The following is a 27,748-nucleotide window of genomic DNA, read 5'->3' as shown; positions in this document are numbered from 1 at the left end:
TGAGGGGAGGGGACCGTACTCCTTGCACCAAATTTAACGAAAGGCTTTCAAGCTGATTAGTAATGCATTGTAGGAGCTCTTGCTGTGGCATCTCCGATTCAGGTGGGGCCTCTGCTATTTCTCTAGGCCTTGGCATGGTTGGTAAAGCCTGTATGGGCTCAACTCCCCCCTTCAACTGGGCTTGATACTTCAATTTTCTATCTTTCTCCCTGGTATAAGTGACTGATTCTTCATAGGATATGGAAAACTTTCCTTTGACCTTCTCCCTTAGTAGAGGGTGGAGTCCAGCTAGAAAACAATCTTTCTTAAGGCAAATAGGTACTCTTTCTCCCTCGGCTAAGGAGGTTGTCCATTTATCCCACAATTTTATAAACATGCCTTCATAGGCTTGGTACTCCCCTGGTACGGTTTGGCGAAGATCTAAGAGCTGTCTCCAAATAGCTTCAGGTGGCTCTGTATCTTGGTACTTGTGCATGAATGCGGTCTTGAGATCCTCCCAATTACCCCTTGTAGCCTCCAACAGAGCTTGATACCACACTCGAGCATCACCCTTTAGAACTAAAGAGAAGGCCAGTACTTTGGTTGCTTCATCATCCCAGCCTGTGACTAGAAATGTCATTTCTAAGTCATCCAAAAAGTCTAGAGCTTTCTCCCCTTTGTGCCCAAAAAAGCTTGGAAATGCCATGTTGCCTTAGTAGAGTATAAAGATGAACACGTCTAGACATGAACTTAGATGTTTTATACAGAGTGGAAGATGTAAAATTTCGGGCCATTATTATTATTCATAAGTGGATACTACTTAAGGGAGTAGAGGGAATGCACTTTCTTGAATTATGAAGGATTTTTCCCAGAGTGTTTCTTTCTGGAATTCACCAACTTTGCTATACAAAGAATTTGCTCACCAGTGATTGTTCTTGCCTTAGTGTGTCCATCCTCGGCGACATAAATTTCATAAGGTGTGATGGCCACCTTTTCAACCACACCCAACCTTCGAGCTAGCAACAGTTGAAGGTAGTCTCCATACTTTGCACCTCTACAAAACTCCACACCATTTATGCATAGTTGTCCTCCTTTGATGTGGATTAGGCCAGAGAGAGAGAGAGAGACTTGATGATTTGGAGACGAGGACCTCTCGAAAGGGCCTTCACTTTGTTTGCAAAACACTCACCACAATTATGAGAACCTAGCAATTGATGGCAACATGATTTTTTTCATTGTGAGAGAATGGAATTTCTAAGGTGAACACCTTTTACCCGCATACGTGCCGTCATCCGATAGACATACTTCATTTCTTGGGCTTCCTTGGGAGACCATTGTGGGAGTTGTGGACTTCGACCAGCTTCGAAAAGAGTTGGTAAAGACGTTGGAGAAGAGCCACTTGGAGCACTTGTTATAGAGGATGCACCACTATGTGTTGTATCGTCCCGCATAAGGAGGTAAAGAATTGTGGATGAGAATATCCTCAGCGTGGGCACCAAAAATGAGGGTTGAAATGATGAACGGGTTGCCTCTTACCCATCTAACCTCCAATCCTCAGTAAGAGAACTAAAGAGGGGCACCAGCTACCCAAAGGGAGGATGGGCTAGGACATCCCTTTTCTCAAAGAGAATCAAAAGAACCAAGACACAAATTTACAAAAGAGAATATATGTACTAGACACCCTATTAGAATATATGAGAGAGAGATGAGAGGAGAGGGAGACAAGAGGAGAAGAGGTGGAGGAAGCTTGCCGTTATGTATTCATGGAATGAGAAGATGAGAAGAGAGGGAGACAAGAGGAGAAGAGGTGGAGGAAGCTTGCCATCATGCTACATAATAAAAGAACTTACTCATAGCTTACCTTAAAGAGATGGACTAGCATGAGGGTATTCTAGAGTGCTCTCATGTGCTTGTCATTGTCATTCTCCCTCTTCTCCCATTCTCCATGGGCTCTTTATATAGCCTCCATGAGGGATTAGATTAAGCTAATCTTCTTGATTAATATAATCCTAGATGATGTACGGCATCTTTGAAAATATGGAGAATAGTGGATGGGACAAGTCCCCACCTTGGTCATCATGCAAGAAGCCAAGGGTGGTGGTAGACAATAGAGAAAGGGAGCTAGATTACAAGATGTGGGTGTCCAAAGCATATTATTATAATATATTTACAAGAAGGATAGAATGAAAAGTTGATGTGGTAAAAGAGAGAAGAAAATTGCATGTAGCTAGCAGTCTGCGGCGCCCTCGTAACTTCAAATCGGTGAAGAATCTAAAAAAAGTTTCTTTTGCAACTTTGTAGACCAGGTCGAAACCGATCGAGCAATGCAAGAATTTTCTTGAAATTTGTGTTTCTTTGGGAGTTATTGAGATGATAAAAAACAGCGTCCAAAAGCTGCTTTGACTTTAGTTCCCCATATATATATAAATACATATAAGCATGTGACAGAAGGGGTCCATGCTTGCAAGCTTTTGTGTAAGATCCAAATGACACCATGATGTGGATATTGACTTGTGTACTAGGGTGAGGTGTCCTCTAATGATGGCGATAGATTCCAAATCTTAGTGATGCACACAGAACCCATGTGTAGTTAGAGGCTAGTCCTTTGAAAAATCTATACACTCACTCAACTCCTAGGTGTAATCCATTTCCATCTTCACTAAGATAACCATCCCTTTTACCCTTTACATTGACATCCCTCCTAAGAACTTGTTCCCCCCATTTGCTAGAGTTATTATAATCGAGAAGCAATGTAGCGTACCTAGTGCTTGAAGAGTAAATCCAAAGTAATATGTAATCCATTTCCATCTTCACTAAGATAACCATCCCTTTTACCCTTTACATTGGCATCCCTCCTAAGAACTTGTTCCCCCCATTTGCTAGAGTTATTATAATCGAGAAGCAATGTAGCATACCTAGTGCTTGAAGAGTAAACCCAAAGTGATATGGTAAAGCTCTTGATAGGGGTTTTGGCAGAATTTTGTGGGAGAAATCCGATTTGTAAAAAACCCGAATCAATATGATACTTTAACAACTTGAAAAAAAATTAGAAGATGCCTTGAAGAGTACAAGAAGTGTGTTTTATTTCATAATAGAGTCAAAAAAATCAATAAAGTGTAGAATGTACCTAAAAAACTTGGTCATACTTGCATCGCTCCATCTGTACTTTGCTTGCACACTTAGGAGCGCAAGCAACATCTTCAGGCGAGATACTTGGTACCCATCATATAATGGTATAGATACTTCTTCTCTCAGTGGATCAAATGACTTGACGTCCATGGGTATTAATGCATCGATCATTGCCTCCATCTCAGGTTGTTCCAAGATTGAAGGAAGGTCTGAAAGGTCCATTGTCTCCTCTGGTATTGAGGGTGTTGTCTTGTGACTTGCCATCCAATAGGTGTATTAGTTCAGGCAATCCATCCTTGCATGCCCATGAACTTTTCTAATGGGCCGCAATAGGTGCATTCCTTGGGATAAAGCGTCACCTCTCTGTAGAAATTTCATGGGTACATCTAATATTTTCGTATATGATATTCAATTACTTTACGAATGTAAAGTATGATTGATATACACTCTTTTTACAGTTTACTCAAAGTCTAAGATCGCCTAGTTAATTATCTTTGATTGAAACTCGCCAAAGTGTCGTATATGTTCTATGGACAAGTGACACCTTCGTCTGATTTTTAGCTTCTTGCATTGAGTGCAAGGACACGGGACACATTGATTAAGATATGCCTCATGATCTTGGACATCACAATCATCATTATTTTCCATTTGGTCTATGTTACGGCAAACAATAGGTCTTTGTTCTTCTCATTGGTGATCTTCCTCCATTTTAATCTCTACTTCTCTTTCGCTCCCTTTTCCTTTATTTGTTTCCCTCCCTCCATCTCTCTTTGTCCATTTGGCTTCCTTCATCCTTTTTTGTTTCTCTCTCCCCCCTTCTCTCTCTCAATGTTTCTTTCTCTTCCCCATCTTTCCTCCCACTCTCACTTTTTCTCACTTTTTCTTTTCCTCCCTTCTTCTCTCTTTTCCTCTCTAGTCTCACTCAACTTATTTTTGTTACAATTAAAATGAAAGATTGAAAATAAAAAACGTATAAAACAAGGACATTGAAAGACCCTCTCTCCCCACCTCTCTTTGTGTTTCCCTTTTACCATCATTCCATCTCTCAAATTCTCTTAGTGTTTCTGGTTTTCTTTGTTCCTCTCTCTCGCTCTTTATTTATTGTTCTCTCTATCTCTCTCTTTCTCCCAAGCTTCGTCCCTTTTTCGCCTCCTCCCTCACTCTCTTTTCTTTTTACTCTCCTTAACCCACCCTTTTATTCCACCTCTTCCTTCACCTTTCGTTTCTCTCTCTCCTCCCTTTCTTTTTTTCTCTCTTTCTCTTTCTTTGTTTCTCTCCCCCTTGTTGTTTCTCTTGCTCATTCTCCTCTCTCCCTCCCTTCATATTTTATTTCTCTATTCCTTTCTCTTTGTTACCCTTTCTCTCTTTCTCTCCCTTCCTTTATATCTCGTTTTTCTCTTCCTCTGATGCCAGGAGGTATATTCCATGATGGATTTCGTGCTAGGGTGGATTCTGTGAGGTTTTGCGGTGGATTCCGTAAAATTTTATTACTGGGGATCATATACAAAGTGGATTCTTTGTGCGAGAAGTTGATGAGGACGCCTATCTTTTTCGGGCGTTTTGTTAATTTTGTGTGTACATGGATGATTTCATAGCGGGTGATTTCACAAAATATATATTTAAATTAATAAACGTTTATGAGTTTAGAGTGCGTACTCGTGATAAATTAAGGTTAGGATTGGTTTCTAACCAATTTATTTATGTAGCTGAAGACTGCCAGGTATTCACTTTTGTCGGTTTAATTGTGTTATTTTGTGAATGCTTCAGTTGATGTGTAGAGCAAGCAACGGTGGCAGTGGGAAGCATTGAAGGATAGCGTGTATTCAAGTTATCGTCAATATTTTGATGGGCGCGTATCTTAGGCATGGCGCCTATATTTTGTCGCGCTTATTTATCAAAAGCGTTTGCTATTTATTTATTATTTTTATATGTGTATGGATGCACGATTTAAATATTTATATTGGACATTGTATTTGGGTATCGCCTGACTTCTTGAGCGCCCATTAGCTTTAATTCTTTATTGGCACAAAAGCAAACTCAAAAGCTAAAGCGTGCTATTTTGTAATTTGGGCTATTATTTGAGCTTGAAGATGAATAATATATGAAATACATGCTTTGTGGAGCGCTCACACAAGGCATGGGGGGTGATTGCACCCAATTGGTCTCTTGTTCATGTTGTGCAAGCTTTCTTCATTGATTTGTGTGCAAAAAGTAGAGTTCTTTTGTTTTTGGGGACTTTCTGATGCTCACTACGCGCGCATACGGTGACTGATTTGTGCACCATCCTCTCTCTTTCTTTGTTACCTTTTCTCTTGTTCTCTCTCTCATTCTCTCTTCCTCTTCCTTCCTTTTTCTCCCTGCCTTCTTTCCTCTCTTTCTCTCTCTCTTTCAATGCATCTCATTACAAAAAAAAAAAGCAAAAGAAAGAAAGAAAGAAAATATAAAAACAAAGCAAGAAGAGGCAATGTATCTACCATACCAAGGATGAATTATTTTCCGTCTCCTCTTCGTGACGTCCTTTCTTTCTCCCTTGCGCACTTCTCCCTCTTCTTTACGTTCAGCGGTGGCAGCGAGGAGCTCTCCTTCTCTCTCTTTGCCTTTTTCTCTTCCTCTCCCTCTCAAGGTGACAAACTCTCTCGCTCTCCCTCGAAAATGTTTGTGGCAAATGCCACTCTCAGGTTTTTGCTCTTCTTTTTCTTTTTTTTTCCTTAGACTAGTATCTCTATTTGAGTTGCTATCAGCATCACTATCAACGTCATAGTTAGCGTCACTATTATCGCTGTTTGCGTTGCTATTAGTGTCATTAATTAGTTTAGCGACACCATTTGTGACGCATATAGCAATGCCGCTATTTTGCATCACAAACTGGCATTGCTATGTCCCCATTCCCTTGTAGTGATTGTTTATTATCCAAATCTGAACTATTCTGCTTTGTATAAGATAGAGAATTGAAAACTACATAGAACCAACTCTATGAGTGCTTAATTATGTAGTTCTTATCATACTCTTCATTTCTAGTTATAGAACACTTGAATCTAATACAAAACTTATAGCTAAAATATGAAAGTGCTATCAAGTTGCAATAGTTATTTACAACTTCTGTAGCATGCTCTATATCCACTCAAAAATGGATAGAATGGTTGCTTCTCAGCTTAATAAGCACTCAACAAGGCTTTATTAAGCCTTATCAATGCATATCTCGAGATGAAATGGCCGCCGTGAAACCTTGAGCTAATGCTTTGAATTGGGCCTAAAACAAAGCATGAAGAAGCTCCTTGAATGCACACTTTGATACCAACTAAAAGGTAGACTTGAGTGGAAGCACACAAGTAGAAACAAGAGCTATGACACACAGAGAGAGAGAGAGAGAGAGAGAGAGAGAGAGAGAGAGAGAGAGAGAGAGAGAGAGAGAGAGAGAGAGAGAGAGAGAGAGAGAGTATGTGGTATGTGGAAACTCTAACAGTCACAATGTGAGATCGGCCTTTTGTTATTCAATTGTCATTGAAAGAATAAAAAATTAAAATAACAGTGATGGGCGTTTGCCAACTGTAGTGTATAGGTGTACGGTCTCAGTGTGTAGAGTAAATATATAAGGCAATGTAGGCATAAATGCTTTTATCTCCAACAATACCACACAAAGTGGTTCAACAAGCTCAATCAACAAAGCTGACACTAGGATCTAACCAACCTAGAGGGAAGCAACTTGAATGGACAATGTTGCTTAGACCGTGTTTTAAGATCGAGAGAGAGAATGCAAATGCTACAACAATATTTGGAGATTCTAATTCAAAGAGAGAATGCAAATTAAATACAAGTTAAGTTGGTGACTTTAATTTATCAATCAATGTTGATTTGGCTTGTTAAATATCAAAGTTAATTTAGTATGTCAAATTTTGTAATTAATTGTGTTAATTTAGTGTGTATATGAAATTAATTGTACTAATCTAGTGTATTAATTATCATTTTAAATTGTATAAATCATGTTATTCCTTCATTTGTAGTTTTAATTATTATATAATCAATCATTTAATGTTGATTTGATTGACTAAATATTAAAGTTAGTTCAATATGTTAATTTTTGTTATTAATTGTGTTACTTCTGTTAATTTAGTGTATATTTGGAGTTAATTGTGCTAATCTAATGTGTTAATTATTATTTTAAATTGTATTAATTGTGTGATCCGTTCATTTTTAGTTTTAATTTGTGTGTCAATGCTTAATTAATATTGATTATTGTGTCAATAATCCGAGATTAACTAATGTTGATTTTGATGCTGATTGATTGACATTGATTTCTTGGGTTAACATGGGAAGTGTTTGGCGGCTAGGTGGTGGGCGGCATAGATGGATGGCGGTGTAACCAGCCTTAGGCAGGCTGCCCCCGGAGGCAGTCGGCCCAAAGAAGAAGACGAAGTGTCCGCCTGGTGTAAATAAGGCTGGGAGTGCGGATGGAAGCTGGTCCAGCGTATACAGTTTGCCGCTTCATGTAGTTTTGAAAGAACGCTCGGGGAGTTCGGAAGTGACAGAGTGACAGAGAGCATGGAAGAGGAGATGGAGAGGGACGATGAAAGGGACAATCGGGAGATCGGGAAGCTGGCTGTCTGGAGCGTCAGCTCTGCCAAGCCTGGTAACGGCGTCGACCTTCTGCGCGACTCTAACCTCGAAACATACTGGCAGTATGCATCCTCGTATGCCTTGTCTTATTTCTTCCTCTCCTTTCAACGTCTGTTGAGTAATGTCCCGTTTTAGAAGTTTATTTTGCCCCCCTGCGCATTCATGGCTAGGTAGGGGAATGAGTGGCTGAGATGGATGGAAGAATAATAGGTCGTGTGTCCATTCATCGGCAGCGAGTGACAGTTGTGAGTGGCAGGGAACGCATTTCGGCTGGAAATCATGCCTATTACTCTCAAGAAACACAGAGAGCGTAGATAGGTTTAGGTGCCTTGCACAATTCTGTTCTGATTAAGTTGTGGCAAATCTCTTCTGTCTAGATTAGCATATGTGTTTTAGATATTTAATGAATTACTTGCAGAAAGATGTATGCATTCTCTTCATCCACCCTCACACTTTTATTCTCAGACATGAGAAAAATCTATTAATGGACACCTCAAAGAAAAACTTCCGTGGGTATTTGTAATCTCTTTGGCCTTCTTGGAGTGTATGAATAATCCATGTCTGAATGCTGTAGTCTTTGTAATATGTATGTCTTGCTGTTAACATGTTGATGCATGACTACATCTCACAATCTAGATGAACCATGCAATAATGCTAGCAATCAACTCCCATCTATGGCACCCTTGGATTCACTTTGTTCATGAGAAGTCTAGAATGAGAATTAAGCTCAATGCTGACTAGACAAGAAAGGACTTGCTCGCTTGAAAGTCCTCTTATCCACATGTTAGGTCTCCTCCACACCCTGTGAGCCCCAAGGCAATCCCACAAGTAGTGCCTTTGTTATTTATTGCTCTCCAGGTTTGATGCAAGCTACCAAAAACTTGGCATAGGCCAACTTGTTTGGGCATTAATTTTAGGTTGGACAAGGAGCTAATAAAAGTGAAGGCCCTATGAAGGAACTATTAGAGCTGATAGAACAAAAGAAGCTGTTAGAACTGAAGTCAAATATCCCATAAATTTTTGAAGTTTTGGTGTATCAAGCTCCTTATATCAATGCTTTCTAAGTGATTCTCTTGTGAAGCTCATCATGATACTTTTCTTGGGAAGTGATGTGATATGAAGAAATGAGACATACTTGCCTAAAAAACATAGGAAGTAACGTTGGGTAATTGTCTAGTTGCTTGTCTTAAGTGCCACCACCCAAATCACATGGAATATATGGGTTTAGATAGCTATGTCACTTTTGGATCTACCTTGCAGGGGAGTGTTTGGCTTGAACCACGAGGATGAGCTTCAGTTTCCCAATGACTCAATTATGATCGCTAATAGCACTTTAGCATTGAGTTAAGAAAGCCACTTGTATGATCAATTAGAACTCAACAAGCATCAAACTTGGTTCAATGAGAGTGAGAAACAATGTGTTTGTTGCCTTCGACCGTCGTTTCGCCCTGCGCGTGTCCTCGCGCCCAACCCTAGCCCGTGCCCTGCTGTCTTTCTGCCGTGTGATCTTCTTGCTTACGTCGCCTTGCTCTGCGACGGATGGGTCACCAGCACAGGGTCTGCGCCCTGGTTGCGCTGTCGCGTCCTACCTGTCCGTTAGCCTCCTGTCCCTGCTGACGTCGGCGTGGTGATCTGCATCGCCCTATCCTATTCTGTCATCCTCAGTGCTTGACAGCGAGGGTGTGACAACAGGTCCCAATCCGGGATGCCACACAACGAGCGCGAGAGTGTGAACCAGCAAGGGAACGAGGCCCTCTCTGCTTGTGGACGTGTGCACGTGCGGCCGTCTGTTTCTGCGCATGCGCTTCCCAAGCTTCTTCATCAGTCCAGTGCCGGGTCCGTTTTGCCTGAGAAAGAGGGAGAGTGGCCTGCGCATTCCTGCTTCCCGTGAGATCTTCGTTCTCGGCCTCTGACCGGTATACGCAGTGATATACCATGGCTGGCCTGGACCTGGATTTTATAGACCAAACGGTGGCAGCGCTTGGTCCGGACTCTGATACTGAGGAACCCGACGATATGGTTCCGTGCAATGAAGAGATGCCCATTGCTCCTGACTTTCAGCCTGCAGGCAAACGCACCAAGCACACTTCGGAGGAGTCAATGGATCATTAGGATCGTTCCTATGCTCAGGTTGCTTTGGACTCTGCAGACTCTCAGGATGTTGACTGGGAGCATTTGCTAGAGTTTGCCAACACTGTACTTGGCGATTATGTTCAACATAATCAGGAACTCTTTTCTGACTCTGCATCGGAAGATGTTTTGGAAGCCACTGTTGACCCCAAATCTGTCTTGCGCTCCTTTTCAGTATTCTATGATCGCGTGGTGATACTCTTCTTCACTGGTAGAATCCCCCAGCTTTCCCGTATTCGCCAGTGGCTGCACAGTCTGCTACAAGGGGAATGTGTTGAAGAGATTTTTGTGGGGCCTCGAGGTTTTTTTGAGGTGCTGTTAAAATCTGAGACGCACCGTGTTGCTTTTCTGTCTAAACTGCCTCTTTTTTTATCGCTGTTTGGTCCATGTTGTACCATGGTGCCCAATGGCAGATTTTCAACGCCTGCTGCAACGGGAGTGCCCTGTATGGGTTGAAGTGGAAAATTGCCCGGCTGTTTATTGGCCACTGTTGAAGGACGCCATGGCTGTTGTGGACACTGTTCTGGTCCCTCCAAGTTTAAGGGCAGTGAATCGTAACCGCTTGTGTATGTTATGGGACACTACCAGGAAAAGGCCTGCGTGGTTACGTCTCAATTGCTCTGGCATGCATCCTTTACACTTTCGTTTGAAATGGGGCAATTTTGCAGGACACTGCTTTTCTTGTGGAAAATTAGGGCATTTCATGGCCGAATGCCTAGAACAGCAACACACTTCAGATGCTGGGCATGTTGTGCTACCCATGGAAGATATGGTACGTGATGTCCCGTCGCAGGATGCTATTCACCCACCTAAAGCTTTGAATAAAGATAAACAACAGGTTTCGGGTTTAGATTCCCGTGGCACAGATTGGGTTGAAGTACGCGCAAAAAAAGATACCAGGGTGGTTGCTGGCATGGAGAATTCTGTGCCTTCTGCGTCACAAGATTCCATGCGTACTTATATGCGCAGGAAAGAAATGTTGCTGTCGGAGCACTCTCCTCTTGCGATGGCTTCATCTGCCCCCCGTCCTCAGCCCACTCGGAGAGTGTATTCAGATCGTCCCAAGGGTCCACCAGCTAAGCTGGCTTTTGATACTAGAGGCAACGTCATTACCCCGTGGGATCGTCGTTATCCCCGCTCCATTCCCAAGCCAACAGATATGCCGTCTACCTCCAAATTCGGTCCGCAGAACTCTTTTGCCGTGTTGGCTGATTTCTTGGATGAGGGAGTCTTGGACATTCTCGCAGAAAAGGTCAAATCGAGGCAAGCTGTGCCTCGTACCTGATTTTCTTTTACAAAAAACACATGAAAATAGTCACGTGGAATGTGCGAGGAATCTGTTCTCGCCATCATCAACATGCCATGTGGACTGTATTGCATGAGAATCAGTGGGATGTCTTGTGTGCTGTTGAACACAAGAGTCACGGTGAAGCTGGAAAAGTTGTGGATTGCCATGGCTTTCGTCTGTTCTATGCAGGGACACAGGCCATGCGTTATTCTGGTGTGCTCATGATTGTACACGAAAAATATCAACCTCTTCTTATTAAAAATGATGTGCATGGCCGCTTTGTGGTGATTGAAATTTTATTCGATGGAGAAATCTTATGGTTACTTGGTCTCTATGCTCCGAATGATCCTTTATCGTGTCGGGAGCTTTGGCATACTTTGCAGACTTCTTTGTCACTTGGCAGACAGGGCCTCTTCATGGGGGATTTCAATGTGTGTTGATTCTTCGCAGTCCACATCGGAGCATTCGGTAATGGACGTGCCGGAAAGCCGTAGGTGGCATGAGTTGGCTCTTGCTGTTCTTAAGCAAGATCTCTGGTCCTGGTTGCACTCGTCTTCTACAGGGTTTACTTTCCATTCCGCTCAGTATGCAACAACATGGTCGCGGCTGGACCGCATATACATCATGCAGAATGATGATTTCCTCCCTGAGATGCTTGAAATGAAAGTGTTGCAGCAATATGCATTGTCGGACCATTTTTCTCTGCAGCTTGAGATGCTCGTACAACCCATTGCACCTTTTAAGCAATTTCTGGAGATGCTCCCTTTGCGTTTTAACTCATCTTATTTGAAGCATGCAATCTTTCAGGGTTATATGCAGCAATTGATTGATAGATTCTTACTGGACTTCTCCTCTCAGGGCATTGCTTCGTTTGAACAATTGCTCTGTAATGTGCAGCGGGTTGCTCGGCAGTATGGAATCCATCATGCCTCTCTTTGTCGACAGCGTCGGCAAGCAGCGGAGGACTTGCTGGCTTTGGTCCGTTCTCTGTTGGTGGACACTCCAGATGATGCATTTCTACTAGCACTGGCAATGCGTGTGGCTCATCTTATTCAAGAGTTTCAGTTGAAATCGTATCAACAGGCCAAATTGCAGCATCTGACGGAGACTTTGCAAGATAATGCGTGTCAGACTCATAAGTTCTTTCGAGCCCTCCATGCCTCTCCTGCTAGAGAGAATATGACTAGACTCCTGGATGCAGAAGGGCACCTGGTCCTTGATCTGCAGACTATTGTGCATATGTGTAGGAATTATTTCATCGACCTTCTTGGTTCCACTTCTCCACCTTCAGCCCAAACTACTCAGGCCTGTTCAGTTTTTTATGACCTTCTTTGAGGTTTTTGCTACCCAATTGGCGAAACCATTGACGGCTTTGTTTCAGCAGGTGTGGGAAACGGGGATTATGCCTTTCTCATGGAAAGAAGGACTTATTAAATTGCTTCCAAAGGTTCCTTCGCCGTCTATGTTGAAACATTGGCGCCCAATTTCTTTAATGGGTTCTATGTACAAAATCTTTTCCAAAGTAATGGCGAATCGGCTCCACAAGCATCTCCTTGCCATTGTGCATCCTCTTCAATATGGTTTCATTAAGGGCCGAAACATTCTGCACAATGTATTAAATGCGCAATTGGCGATTGATTATGCAAGGCATTCTAATCAGGAGGTCGTACTGATTTAATTGGACCTGGAAAAGGCTTTCGACTATCTGGACTGGTCTTTTGTTGCAGAGCTTATGTCTGCTATGGGCTTTGGTGATTAGATGTCTCGACTGATCTACATCATCAGTGCAGCGGCGTCTTTGCAACTCATGTTGAATGGAGGCGTTATCGAGCCATTTGCCCTTGCCCGCTCTGTCAGACAGGGGTGCCCATTGAGCCCTCTCTTCTTTGCCCTTGCGACTCATCCAGTTCTTTCGATGTTATCTTATATGGCAGCTTCCACTCAGTTGGCTGGATTGTCGCTTCCTTCTGGACAACATTTCATTAGTCAATCCTTGGCTGATGATAGTTTTATGATTCTGCGGGCGGATAAGAATAACCTTCGCAAAGCATTGGATGTTTGGGCTCTCTTTGGTCAGGCTTTCGGCCTTCGCATCAATGCGTTGAAATCAGCCATTCTCAGCTGCACGGAGTCGGATTTGCAGTCATTGAACTGGCAGGGTATCGTTGTGCCTCGTGGCTCCATTGCCAGGCAACTTGGCTACCCCTTGGGCGTTGATGTTCCCCCAAAGCAGCTTCTACAGTGGGCTTCTCAGAAACTGGCGGCTAAGTTCCTGTATTGGAAGTCTCAGGCTTGGCCATTCCATGTTCGCCTCAAAGTAGCCCAGACAATTATGTTGCCGATGCTCACATATTTCTTGCCTCTGCTGCCCTGGACTACTACTACTCTGAATGCTCTGACTCAGTTTATTCGTTTTATGTTATGGAAGAAAGATTCCTTGCATGCAGGCATTTCCTGGATTTCTTGGTCGCATGCGTGCACCCCCAAACGCATGGGTGGAGGAGCTATTTTGGATGCCCAAACTCACATGGCCCTCCGTTGGTCTCTTTTCCGCGCAATGTGCTCAGATCATCATCCGTGGGTCGTTATAGCCCATTATTTCCTTGAGGAGCATGGGCTTCGGCATGGCAATACCCAAATCCAGAGTTCGTGGTGGCATGTTCTTAATGCCGATTCCGGATTCTCTTGTTCCTCTTCATCACTGCTTGCCCATTTGGTATGTTCTTGGAAACTGGTCCTCCGGAAGGCTCAGTGGCATCCGGCGGAGGATCGCTTAGCTGCTAATTCTTTTCAACTGGAATTGCTGGTAGTCTCGCGGTTACTTTCATGGGAAGGTAAACAAGAGCTTCGACCACAATTCAACCGTATGGCACGTTTGGGCTTAACTTCGGTCGCGCATGCCACCCTTGCCAGTCGCAATGTGTTAATCTCATTTCGTACAGCCCGGAGGATCTTTAGGATCCCTCGTGGATACAGGCATTTATGGGAACAGCTTTTGATGGTGCTTTAGAGTAGACAACCCTTTCCTGCCCTTGCTTCGGATCGTCCTTGGCAGGATTGGGACTTTGAAGGCCGGCTGAGTTTAGGCAAAGCTTCCGCTAACCAGGTCTATCATCTTCTGATTAAAGATCATCACCGGCTGGTCACTAAAGCTAATGCTCTTTGGGGATTGCGTAAATCCCGGTCATGGTGGAGGGCAACTATGATGGAAGGGTGGCTGAACAAGACACCCTTCAAATATAAGGTCTTTCTTTGGAGGGTGATGATTGGGGGTCTTCCGCTTGCTTCGGCTCTTTCCAAGTGACGAATATCCAATGGCAACTGTTTCTTTTGCACCACCGGTGTCGAACCTGCCCGTCACCGATTTATTTCTTGCCCTATCGCTAAGAAAATATGGTCGTTCTTGTCAGCCGTTTGGAGAGCGGTGGTTGGTTTCTCGCTAAGGCCCTTTGATTGGGTCTTTGTGCAGCCCAAATACCCGACACCGGCACAGCCACATATGAAGCTCGTGTTTCACTTTCTTCGATATTGGGGCTGTTGGCATAACTGGACCATTTGGAATGCTTTTCTTTTTGATTCCGCCTGTAATGTTCAGCGGCATATTGCTAGGCTTAAGGGTCTCTTGTATTGGCAGATAGATCTTCTTCAGCATTTTGACTTACTTTCCCGGGAGGACTTGCGTCCCTGGCATATGGCAATTTCCTCTACATCTTTGCCATGACCTTGTAACTCTTAGAACTAGAACCGTTTCACATGATGGCTTAGTGCCATCATGTATCTTGTAATCAAGTAAACTTGTACTTTTTTCGTAATTAATACAATTACCTTTTACGAGAGAGAGAGAGAGAGAGAGAGAGAGAGAGAGAGAGAGAGAGAGAGAGAGAGAGAGAGATGCAAAATCTATAGTTAATGAATGCTGAAATGAAGAAGGCAAATATACAAATGGGTTGTTGAAGTAACTCCTCCAGCCGATCTCTCTCTCCACAACTTGAAAGACCAGTGAAGTGGGTAGGCTACCTAGTGGCAATAAATAGCATGAAATATGCCAATAAAGTAATCAAGGTGGCTAGCAAAATTGGTTGACCAGCAGCCAATTGGTTGCAATAAATGCCAAACAATCACGTTTAGTTGCTGCCATTCTGCCACATGGCATTGCCATTTCTTAGTAAAAGATGCCCGCTCCAAGTGATTGTTGAAAATGCCCAAAAACTGACACAAAATGTATAATTGTGCCTGAGAGAATTGACTATATCAATTGTAGCTTGAGAATGCTAGTCTAGGGGATGACTAAATCTCTAACACCCCCTCTTAGATCTTGGATACAACATAAGGCTTAGGGATTTGGAGTGTTGTTGTAAAATAACCCGAGGAAGTGCCTTTGGAAACAAATCTGTCAAATTGTTCTCTATCCTATAGTATACCATATCAATGGTCTCATGCAAGGCCTTCTCTTGAATGAAATGATACTGTATCTCAATGTGCTTTGACTTACTATGAAACATAGGGTTTCGTGCCAAAGCAAAAAATGGTCGGGAATAGCCCCTCGACATGTCGAATCACCATCTCTGGCACACGAAGCCGTCATGGGACGCGTTTCAAAATTGTGGAACGTTCCTAGTTTCGTTTCGGACAGGGAATGTAGCAAGGAATGCGTTCCTTGTTGCGCTCCTTGTCCGAAATGAGACAGGGAACGCCACGTGGCATCCCACTTGCCTTTGGCCCGCTTGTTGCTCTTGCCCGCTCGTCAATCCTGGACCTGTGCGTTCCCGCCTCTCTTGTCTGCATGACGCACGTCCCATCCGCCTCTTGTCCCGTCTGCTGTAGCGGCCAGTGACTAGTCCACCCGTTCCGTCAGTAGCCAATTGCCATCTCTCTGGTTTGATGTCTTCTACACTAGCCTTCTTATATCGAGGACTTGTGAGAAGCTTTTATGGGAGGAGCTTGCATTACTTATTTTGGAGCATGGCAAGCGAGCCAAAGAGGTAGCTAGTGGATCCAACTCCACCAAAGCTTTTATTGCAAGTTCGGGAGGGGAGAAGAAGAAGAAAGGGATGTCAAAGACTAAACAACAGGAGAGTTCTTCAAGCTTTGACTCCAATTCGAAGAAGCGTAAATGCCCATATTGTGGAAAAGGAATACATCCCAAGGAAAAATGTTGGAAGAAGTACCCTCATCTTCGTTCGGGCATGAAGGATGGAGCTAAATCATCCAAGCCTTTCTCTACCTCTACAATAGCTATTACCCATTAGTTCATGTTCCTTCATATTCATGTATTGGAGGAGCTGTTGACACATCTTCAAAGAGCCCTTGGCTCATTGAGAGTGGTGCTTTGAGTCATATAACTCTATGAGGAGATATGCTATAGGATCTTTGTCCATTTGAGGGTTTAGTCATTGTTGGTGATATTTGTTCGATGCTTATTAGTGGTGTTGGCACTATGTTGTCATTGCCAGACCATACCTCGCACTCCCTTTCAGGAGTCCTACATGTTTCAGACTTGGGCTTTCCACTCCTCTTAGTTTTGGCCTGACTAGACTTGGTATGCGAGTTGTCTCCATTGAGCAAGTTGTGTTTATTGAGGATTCTTCTTCAAGAGCTGTTTTAGCGACATGTTGGCAGGAGAGCGAGCTTTATAGGCTCCATTCCACTTCTCTTATGTAGGGTTCTCTGCGGTAGTTGTCTATTGTTGCACTTGTTTCCGCTTGTGCACCATCTACTCTACAGGTTTCTTTCCATCACTCATCTTCTCTGGTGGTGGATTCCTTGTACCCCCATCCCTTTCAAAGGGGGATGATCTCAATGATGCGGCTGCGGATTTCATGGTCCCTAGCGTCTCAGAGGGGGGCTTTCTAGGATTGTGAGGAGTTTTTTCATCGGTGGTCTATATCAATGGACTTCATCGACATTGGCATTTCTCTTGGTAACCTAGGATTTGTTTCTTCCTTGGCCTTTTGCCACATCCAGGATCTGAGAGGGGGTGTTAGCAATCAAGATTGTCGTGCTTTGTAATCTTCTGATTGTGAGCCTTAGTCTGAGTTAGACGAGGACTTTAGGAGCTTTTGACATGTTTCTCACTTGGTTTCATGGAGGAGGCAACTCTATTTGAGTATGCATTTCTGTGCATTTCCTTCAGTAGTTGGGTTTCTGTGTGTATCCCTAGGGAAATTCCTACATTTCCTATTTTGTCTCCACTTGCTAGATATTGTCCATATTTGTCAAGATTCTTTTGTGTCCATTTGGCATTTTTTCTTGTATTTATTGCAGTTGGACTTGGTTAGCTGCTTTCTTAGGCCCTAGAGTGTAGTTGCCGGTTTTCATGAAGAAGTGCCTATACATATGGCACTTCTTCCTTGGTAGACACATTCTTTTGTCTTTTATTTGGCAGGTGAAAAATTCGACTTCAATTTTCTCCTTCGTTTTCGATATTGCTATCATCATTAGCCTGATCTGCTGCCCTCAATGACATTGTGGTTTGCGTGTAGGGACTAATTAGTCCTCTTCTTGTATTTAGCATTCTCTCCTTGGTCAGTGCAAATTTTTTTCTTCTTTTCTTGCAAAGTTGCTCTCTCTCTCTCTCTCTCTCTCTCTCTCTCTCTCTTTCTCTCTCTCTCTATTCCTGTTCCTTTTTTTGTTGCACGCTCACATATCGCAAGTGCCATTTGGCTCAATAGCATCCAACTCTTGCTCCATAGCCTTTTTCCAATGCTGTGATTATAAAGCCTTCTTGATGGAGGTGGGTGCCCTATCCTATGTAGTACGAGCCATCAAACAATAGTTAGTACAAACAAGCTCGATGGAATATGCTTGGTTCCTCCGAGTGCTGCGGGCTATCCTGTGATTGTCACTCCTTAGGAACTCCTTTAATCCTTGAATCACAAAGTGTATCTTAAGCCCAATGAGGAGAAGGTCGATACTCTCCTTTTGTCACTTTGCCTTGGCCGAAGTCTCAGCAATATCCATTGGGGCTAGCTTAATGGGTGAATCAGATGGTGAAGCAATCTACTCTTCTAGGAGGGCGGAGCCTTAGTAGGTAAGGGCTTCAAAGGCATTGGAGTAGTTGCCCACTTGTCACTTGGATCTCCAAGGATGGGATGCTCGACACCCTCCTCTGTAGTTGGAAACTCCATATACCGAACATCTCGACTCGTGTACACCTCCCGTGAAATGGGATCATAAAGCTTGTATCCTTGGGATTGCAAGCTATAACCCATGAACACTTGTTTCTTGGAAGCCAACTCAAATTTATCCCTCTTTTTTTTTAAAGGATGTGAACATAGGCATCACACCTGAACACCTTGAAATAAAAACATCTAGATTTTGATCAAAGTAACCCTCAAAAGGTGTCATACCAACCATGGCTAATGCAGGGGATCGATTAAGGATGAATCGATTAAGAATGTGGATATTGCTTTAGGCCATAGACATCAAGGTGTTTGTCGATGCTCCATCATAGTCCATGCCATCTTGATTACATTGCTATTCTTCTGCTCCATTATGCCATTCTCGTGAGGGGTATTCATGTTGGCAAGCTCGTGGTGTATGCCATAATCTGCACAAAAACAAGTTAGCTCATGGAAGACAAACTCCCCTTCCTTGCGGAAACATAGGGTCTTGAGTTTCCTACCAAACCTGTTCTCCTCAAAGATCAACCAATCCTTAAAATGGAAAAATGCTTTGGACTTTAGCTCCAAGAGGTGCGGCCACGTCATCTTGCTAAAATCATCAACAACTAGCACAAAATATAAACTTCTCTCAAGGGACTCCGTTTGTATCAGTCCATATAAGTCTGTCGAAACAAGCTCTAGGAGCTCCTTAGCCCTTCGAGAACCCTTGTTGGGAATAGCATCTCTATCTTGCTTGCCACAAATGCAAGATACACATGGTGGGTGGATCATCCCAATCCTTGGCAATCCTTGCACAAGTTGACCATGAGCTGCCTTTCGAAGGTAGTTGTAGTTGAGATGATCAAATTGGGTATACTAGTTTGAGAAGAATGAAAAAGAGAAAAAAAGGCAAATGAAGACGGCATCTTGTAGATTTCATTCTCCTCATTTCCTGCACAAAGAACATGTCGAGATACTCCATCAAGAACTCGAAAGGAGTCCTTATCAAACTTGATTGTAAGGCCAAGAGCACAAATCTTGCTCATTGATGATATCCTATACCCCGCATATAGAGTACCTATGATGTGTGGACACCGTCTCACCCATTCGGAATTAGTTGCATATTGCCTTTGCCTTTGATTAGGACTGAAGAGCTATCACCTATGAGAATTCGCCCATGCATCAAACGCATACGAGCAATACCATTTGGAGGAGGAGTCATGTGGTAGGAAACACCACTATCCACAATCCACTCACGAGATTGTGTGGCCAACATCGTTGCATCAGTGGTCGTGGCAGAAACATCCTCTATCACCTCCAAATGGAGGAAGGTGGCCGATGAAGGAGCAGACATCACCCTTGAGTCCTTTGTAGCCTTTTGCTTCTTGGTGTCCTTCTTGTCCTTGTCGGGGCAATCCTTCTTCTAATTACTTGTCTTGGACTTCTCGTCTTTCCTCTTTTTGTTGTTGTTCTTCCCCTTCTGTTGGGAAAAGACCTTTGAGTTGTTCCTCTTGGTCCAAGACCATCAGAATCAACTCCTTCCACTTAACGGTCTCCAAGTTAATCATCTTCCTTGCATTGTGGATATGCATGTGCAATTGCCGAAGCTTATTGACATGCTCCTGCATAGAAGAAGACTTGTTGGGACTCAAAGTCTGCATTTGAACCTCCAAGACACTTGCTTCATCATGGACATCCGATTGTACATTTGATCTAACTCCATCCATATCTCTCAAGCCATGATCAAGTGCTTGATGTGAGCAATGACAGTCAAGAGTGTAAGAGAGAAAGAGGACTGGAGTGTAAGAGAGAAAGAGGAAAGAACGGATGAGGGCATTGAATTTGTCCCAATGTGTCTGTACCTTCATCAACTTGGCTTCCTTGTGAGTAGAAAGCTTGGAGGCATGATGGGCTATAGGATGGTCTATAGTCTTGGTCATGGCCTCTGCCAAATCATAGGACTTTAGGATAGCAAGCATCATTATCCACTAGATGTGGTAATTCTCCCCTTCGAGCTTTTGATTTAAAGGAAGAGCTAGTAACATGGGGTACCTTACAGTCCATAATAGCGTGAAACTTCGTGTCAAGTTCGATAGACATTGGCAATGGAATAAGGTACATAAAAATAAGGGCAGTCCCCTTCGACTCCGCACATGATGCTAATGCCTACTAGGGTTTCCTCGCCTTGTCCGCAACAAGTTTCAGTTGCCGGAGGAGATGAAAACTCAAATCTGCTCCAAGAGGCTGAAAATGCAGCTTTTCTTCTTCACCAACAGCAAAAACCTGCAAAAAACAGCAACTTCACTCCTTCCCCACTCTTCACCTGTTCACCTCAGCTTGCGAATGCTAAAAACTCTTTTGTTGCGAAGAATCCTCTTGATCGAGTCTGCCCATGATCAATCAGCCCTTCTACACTGCTCTGATGCCATGTTAGCGTGCAGCAAATGCAGAATTGTATGGACAAGACTGAAAGACAATGAACATGAGAGAATAGGGAGAGAGAAAAGAGACAAAAGAACGTAGAAGCTTGTAGTCAATGAATGCTGAAATGAAGAAGGCAGATATAGAAACAGGCTGCCGAAGTATCTCCTTGAGTCGATCTTTGTCTCTCTACCACTTGAAAGACAAGTGAAGTGGGCAGGCTGCCTAGTTGCAACAAATAACATGAAACATGCCAATAAAATAATCAGGGCAGTCAGCAAAATTGACCGACTGATTGGCTGCAATAAATCCCATAAAATCATGATCAGCTGCTGTACTGCCATGTGGCATTGCCCCTATTGATAAATGGTGCCTGCTCTTGGTGATTGCTGAAAATGCCCAAAAATTGATAGGAATAAGAGAACATGTACCCCACACAAGGCATGACAACATGCCAGAGAGGAAAAAGGGAAGCTTCTTGAAGAGGGACACTCCCTCTATGACAAAAGTTGTACCACCTCCTGAGAATGTGCACCTCTAGGAATCTATCGCTCAGTAGGAACATGTGGCACACAAGTTCTAGCTTTGGCTATTCAAGAAGAACAACTACAACTAATGCTAATACAACACGATGAAGCTTGCCCAATTGGCATAAAGGACACCCTAGAAGATGCCATGCCAGAAGAGTTCCAATCAAGAAGGGAGTTCCTCGATTTGATAGTCAGCGCACAAGCTGCTCTACGAAGAGAATGTCAGTCTAGGGGATGACTAAATCTCTAACAGATCTTGAGTTACCTCATTTATAGCTCATAATTTTTTGCATCAAAATGAAATCCATGGCAACCTACTTCGGGTACTTGCAAGTCAAAGAAATGTTAGTAGGTTACTTAGCTCATGAGTGAGTTTGGGGATGTCTATTTGTGGGCTGGGCATTGTAGGATATTTTAGATATTCCTTATGCTAATCATCATTGATGATTTAGGCCATTTATTGTTGGCTGACGGCATATTGATATTGGCCGATGTATTTGTTTCTTGGCATTATTTTATGCTTATACATTTGGTTGCCTCCTCAGTCGTCATCATCATCATCATCATCATCATCCACTTGTAGATTCTAGGTCCCTTTGGAGAGAGGGAGCCAGTGAGTGCCCATTAAGTGAGTGACTCACTATTGTACACAATTGTCTTGTGTTTGGTTTATGGATTCCATTTCTCGAGCATATCTTTCCCTTTGCACTGTTCTTGTGTTTTCTTCTATTTTCTATTTTCTCTTGTGTTGTGCAGTCTATTACAGTTGTCTTCTACACTTCCATTGCTGCACCCACTTGTGACATGGTATTAGAGCCCATGTTTGGGCGCTAGGTGCTGTTTTTTGCTGTACACAGTCTACCCTCACTCCTATTTGTTGCTAATCAGCCTCTTACTGTTTGCTGCGGCCCAAGCGACTTGTCCTTGCTGCAAATTGGCCTGAATTTTTGCCTTGGAAGCTTACGTTTTATCTCAGCTGCGCGCATTTTTGATTTTTTGCATAAATTTAATGTTGACAATTGCATTTAATTATTTGTTTGTGTTTTGATCTCTAGTTGCTGCATTTTCTGCAATTAGTGCTTGTGCCGGTTGGGCAATAGGACAACCATGAGGAAGGTGTGCTTACATGGGATTCCAATGATACTTGTATGTATTTTGCTCTTCTCCAATATATCTCTAAAGAATATTATCCATGAACTCCTCTTGTAGGATAGCTTCTGTAGTATGGAAGAAGCTTGAGATGTTGTACGAGACTCCCTCGACCATGCATGGAGTTACCTTCTATGGCCAGCTCAAGCAAATGAAGTTTGAGCCTAAGGATACTATCTAGTCACTCTTGCTTTGTGTTACCAAGGTACAAGATTAACTTTGGCACATGCAGTCACTTCTAAAGGATCATATTGTTCGGATTGTGCTCTACAAGCTCCCATCGGAGTTTGATGGTGTAGCCAATGCTTTGCGGGCCGCCCAAATATCATTGATGCCAATGGGCTTTACACATATGTCCTCGATGCTACTTAAGCATGAGGTGTCATTGAGGCTAGATGGGAGGCTTCTATCTCCGTATGGTGGCTCCAATGAGGCATTTGTAGCTTCAGAGAGGGGTGACAAGAAGAAGTCAAAGGCCGAGTGGTATCATTGTGGTAAGAAGGGACATTTGTAAAGAAGAAGAAGAAGTAGTAGTAGGATATGGACTCTTTGGATACATCATCCTCCTTTGTCGTTTGTGACTCGGATTCTCTAGCCAATGTGATGGCCAAACTGGATAGTATTGATCGGAATGAGACTTGAACTTTGGTGGATTGTCCTAGTCACAAGAAGGTCATTAGGAGATGAAGTGGATTTTTAGAACAAAGCTAAAGGTTGATGGGACTTTAGACAAGTATAAGGCTTGCCTTGTAGTGGAAGGTTTTCGTTAGAAGCAAGGTATTGACTACGAGGAGACCTTCGCACCCACTGCTTGGATGACATCTTTCCATTTGCTAGTTGTGCTTGCTGCTCACTACGGTTGGCCGCTATACTAGATGGATGTTAATAGCACCTTTCTGAATGGTTATTTGGAGGAGGAAGTCTATGTGGAGTAGCCTCCTGGGTTTCCTTCTGTAGACCATTTGGATAAGGTGTTTAGTTTGCGGAAAGCTCTTTATAAGCTTTGAGGTCTTGGTTCTAGTGGATGGACGAGTTTTTACAGACTCATGGAGTTTTACAGGCTCATGGATACCATTTTACCCCTTATGATCCAAATCTCTATGTGCGCACTACATGCGCGGGGATCAACTGTATCGTATTATACATCAATGACTTACTTATTATTGGTTCGGATTCTATTGCCATAGCAAAAAGTAAGGCCAAGCTTTGTGCTATCTTTGAGATAACTGACCTTGCTTTGTTATCTTATTTCTTGGAGATGGAGGTAGTTCATTCTGGGGGAAGTATTTGTGTCTGATAGTAGAATTACGCCCTTCAGCTAGTGGAATAGTATTGCACGGATCAGACATGGCCTGTGGCTAGTCCTCTTGATTCCATTTTCCATCTATCCATCTGTCGAAGGATATCCTAGATCAACCCTTTGATGTACACATTTATCGATATGTTGTAGGGAAGCTTCTTTGGTTGATTCATACTAGGCTAGATTTAGCATACTCAGTTAGTATGCTTAGTCGGTATTTTTTAGCACATAGGATGTCACATTGGATTGCTTGTCTTTGTGTATTGAGATATTTGCAGTATACTTTTCATAATGAGGTGACTTATGGATATGGTTTATGCTTGTAGGGTTACATTAATTCTGACTAGATGGAAGATCTCGACACTCAGTGTTCCCATGGCGATTATCTCTTTTCCTTGGGCATGGCTCCCATTTCTTGGTCAAGCCACAAGCAGGAGACTGGTGGTTTCCACGGCATGGCAGAGGCTGAGTATAGGACTCTCTTTGATGGTATCATTGAGGCCATCTATTTGAGGAGCTTGTTGGCTACGCTTTAGTTCCTTGTGATTTCTCTATAGTTGTCTATTGCGACGACCAAAGTGTCATTGCCCTCGTGGACAATTTGATCATCACACCTCGGACGTGGAATGTGGAAATCCACTTCCACTTCACCAGAGAGTAGGTTGAGCTAGACATTATTTGTCTAGAGTTTGTGCCTTTAAGCTATAATTTTGCAGACATTTTGACTAAAGCGATCAATCCTATAGTACATTCTATCTCAGATTGGCTTAGATCCATCCTCCTCTACTTCTTCAGATTAACGGGGAGAGGGTGCTTTCCTCTTGCTCCTTCCTTCAGTTTGAGAGGGGGCGGTTTCTTCTCTTGTTCAAACAATGATGTGTTTACAGTTTAGCTTTAAACATTTGAGACATTTATTCTTTGTATTGTACTAATGGACATTTGTAACTTTATTTGCATTGTCAAGATGACATGATTGTAAAAGGGCACTAGGACTAGTGAACAATTCCCCTGTGAGGGCATTGTCTAGTAGCATCATTGCATTGCATTTCGCATGAGCATGAAATCTTGCATATTCTTTTTGTATTACCCCATGCATTGGCATTCTATTCATGTAAACATGCATCTGTGTACATTTATTCCTTTTCGGTCTTTCATGAGTGGTCGACTTTGGATCCACCATATTCATGGCATTGCACATGACAGTTTTTCCATGCTTTTTTGCTTTCTTTGCTTGTCTTGCTAAGCTCACCATCATCTTTTTACGCCTCTCCATATACTCCCCATATTATTGGCACACACACCCACTTACATCATCCTTAGACACTTATTCTAGTAAAGTGTGGGATAAGTTTACTTGTTTTTTGAAGAACTTGGGCTTGTTTCCTAAATTGTTTGATACTTAATCGACTACCACCCCTTCTTTTTGACGAGCACCCTTTGCAGGACTTGGCATTAAAAAAAAAAAACCAAGAATAAACACATAACAAAAGAAATAGAAGTCGTTGATTCCATTCGTCTTTGCAAGACTTGGTAGGCTCTTTGCAGCTGACGAGCAACCTTGATCTCTTTGCGGTGATGACTTAGGCTTCCTTGGTAAGATAACCATCGCTTTTGTTGTCTTGGTAGACCATTGGGTAATTGATGGGTACACACCCTTTGCCTGATGCCCTAGCTGCCTTGGGGTAAACAAAACTTTAGGGTGGTTCACATTTCTAGCCTAGATTTGGGCCTGAGAGGAGGTGTTGAGCTAAGAAATGTCATTAGCCAAATCCTGAACACTGTAACCACCAGTCGAAGAGGATAGTCCAAGAGGGCAGGCAACAAAACACAGCTTGTAGGAGTATGATGATGATGATAGAGACCTCCACAAACAATGTAACAGTTCTACGACCAAGCTGTAGCAGAAAGGTAGTTGTGGCTGCACATGGCGGGGTGACAGCTAAAAGGAGCTGATTTGGGGCAGCAGATTGTTGCGAAGTTTGTTTAGCATGTGGGAAGGAGTGTGCAGCTTGTCACCAGGTAGTAAATGCTGTAAATGTAGGCAACAATAAAGACGTGATAGTGCAATAACTAATGTTAGTAGTCTGGCTGTAAATGTAGCCACAAACAAGGCACTCGAGGCACCCTATTTTGGAAATTATGTGGCTGCAATCTATAATGGCTGGATAGTAGATGGTGATGATTTGGCAGCAGTTGCCCCCCTTGAAAAGAAAACTTAGACTTATAAAGATTTAGGAATCTAGAGCACTAGGACTTGATACCATTTAAGGAATACTAGGGTTTAGGTAGAACCAGCCCATACCATCGCCGCATAGGAATACATCAATCCATGGGCCAACAGCTCTAGAGTCGTGATCACACAATGAATGTGCACAATAGGGCCTTGAGTCCTATAAACAAGACTCAGTTACCTTAACCTCGGAGTGTCCTAAGTGCATTTACACGAAGTCACTTCATAACTAGTGTGTGACCAATGCTACTAGCATCCATCTAGATGTCCAAGGACATAACAACCATCGTGGTTCAGTTGTTGAATAGCCTCAATTGTATGAGGCCAAATTGATCTTCACTTTACAATCTATTAAATTATTCATAATCATTAATTTCTCAATTCATTTGTTAGCCAATGTTGTGTTTTCTTATGGGAAGCTGACCCTTGGGATGCGATCATGACACAAAATGCTCCTAGTGCCGTGTTTGGACATCCGGATGGGTATTAGTAGCATTGGTCATAGTGGTTATGAAGTGACTTAGTGCGAATGCACTTAGGACTCTTCAGGGTTAGGGCAGCCAAGTCCTATTTATAGGACTTAAGGTCCTATTGTGCACATTCATTGTGTGATCACTACTCTTGGACTCTTGGCTTGTTGGTCGAGGCATTCGTACACCGGGATGGTGGTATGGGACGTCAACCCTTGATGCAATCTCAATGGCATGTTCATAAAAGGCTTACTTTATGAGGAAACTTAATCATTTCATTTCATCATTACAATTGAGATTACTTATCAACTATTGTTGAAGATACAAATAATATGGACAAGATGTCACATATGACAATCAAAGCCCTACATTATCAATACTTTTATTGGAGCTTCATAACATGGTAAACGTAGCTTGTCACATATGCAAAATGATTGGGATATAAATTTTCCCATTGGTTTGCTCAATCAACTCTAAGTAGTATGAAAGAGAAGATCAAATGCAAAGGGCTTGGGGACAGCTGAGATTTGGTCTATTGTTTGGCCATTGGTATCATAGTGGATCGATCCCATATCAGTGTTATTTTCTACTGACTCGGAGTGCTGTTGGCTCCTAAGATCGGGGGTGAGCCCATTTGGCTGTATGGCGGAGAGGTGAGTTTGATGTCCAGTCCCTTTCATGGTGAGTTTGGCTTGTGTTGTGTCTCATATGGAGGTTGGATCCTAGGGGAATGTTTCAATGGCTCTTGATAGAGCAGGGTGAGGAAGGAGGATGAAGCGTATTGTACATGGTACAGATCACAATGCAGCAAATTACCAGCTCTCCATGCTGCGTGGGTGCAGGACTGCTGTATGGTGGCTGAGACAGCAGTAGATGATGTGCTGGATGCTTCACAGTGTGCTGTGACTGATGGTGACAGGCTGTATGAGTAGTAAATGCAGTGCTGGATGCTTTACAGGCACTGTAAACGATGATGGCCTACAGCGGAAGATGGTGGCAATCTAATGGAGCTTATGGGTGCTGTAAACGACGATGGCCTACAGCAGAAGACGGTGGTGGCCTACTGAGGCTGGTGTGACAGGCAATAAATGATGGTGACATGCCCTACTATTATGATGGTGACAATGCTGGCAGCCTGCTATAGCAATAGTGGAAGCATGAACAGCAGTAGTAGATGATGGCGACAGCAGCTGTACCAGCAGTAGAAGCCGGAATAGCAGCTTCCCTACTGTAGATGATGATCAGCACATCCACCGTTGATAGGGTGTTTGCACACGAGAATATGAAGAAAACGAGGCAAGGCAGAGCAGTGCTGATGGGTTGGAGGTAGAGGGCAGCAGGGCACCTCATTTGGGGATATGAATGGCTTGCAAATGATTCACTTTTTTTTGTAGAACCTTAATAA

The 27,748-nt window shown here is 43.0% G+C and overlaps 1 protein-coding gene across 3 annotated transcripts in view; it reads left to right on the top strand.

Moving 5' to 3' along the window:
* The first annotated feature begins 7,453 nt into the window (after positions 1 to 7,453).
* The window catches only part of APC10 (anaphase promoting complex 10), a 45,156-nt gene continuing 24,861 nt past the window's right edge, over positions 7,454 to 27,748 (top strand). For 2 of the 3 annotated variants that reach the window (XR_015694721.1, XM_087699320.1), the window contains exon 1: positions 7,454 to 7,796. Coding sequence is in view for 2 of the 3 variants with exons in the window: in XM_087699320.1 (XP_087555446.1) it covers positions 7,648 to 7,796 (149 nt within the window). In the remaining variant the exon portion in view is untranslated. The remainder of the gene's footprint in view (positions 7,797 to 27,748) is intronic. The other variant, XM_087699321.1, reaches the window with a different exon arrangement.

The sequence above is a fragment of the Lygodium microphyllum genome, chromosome 18 (genome assembly GCF_053477565.2).
Source record: "Lygodium microphyllum isolate KBCC chromosome 18, Lygodium_microphyllum_v1.1.10, whole genome shotgun sequence".
NCBI classification, from domain to species: domain Eukaryota; kingdom Viridiplantae; phylum Streptophyta; class Polypodiopsida; order Schizaeales; family Lygodiaceae; genus Lygodium; species Lygodium microphyllum.
Note: the sequence above shows the minus strand (reverse complement) of the source record. Positions and strands in the feature narration are given on the sequence as shown.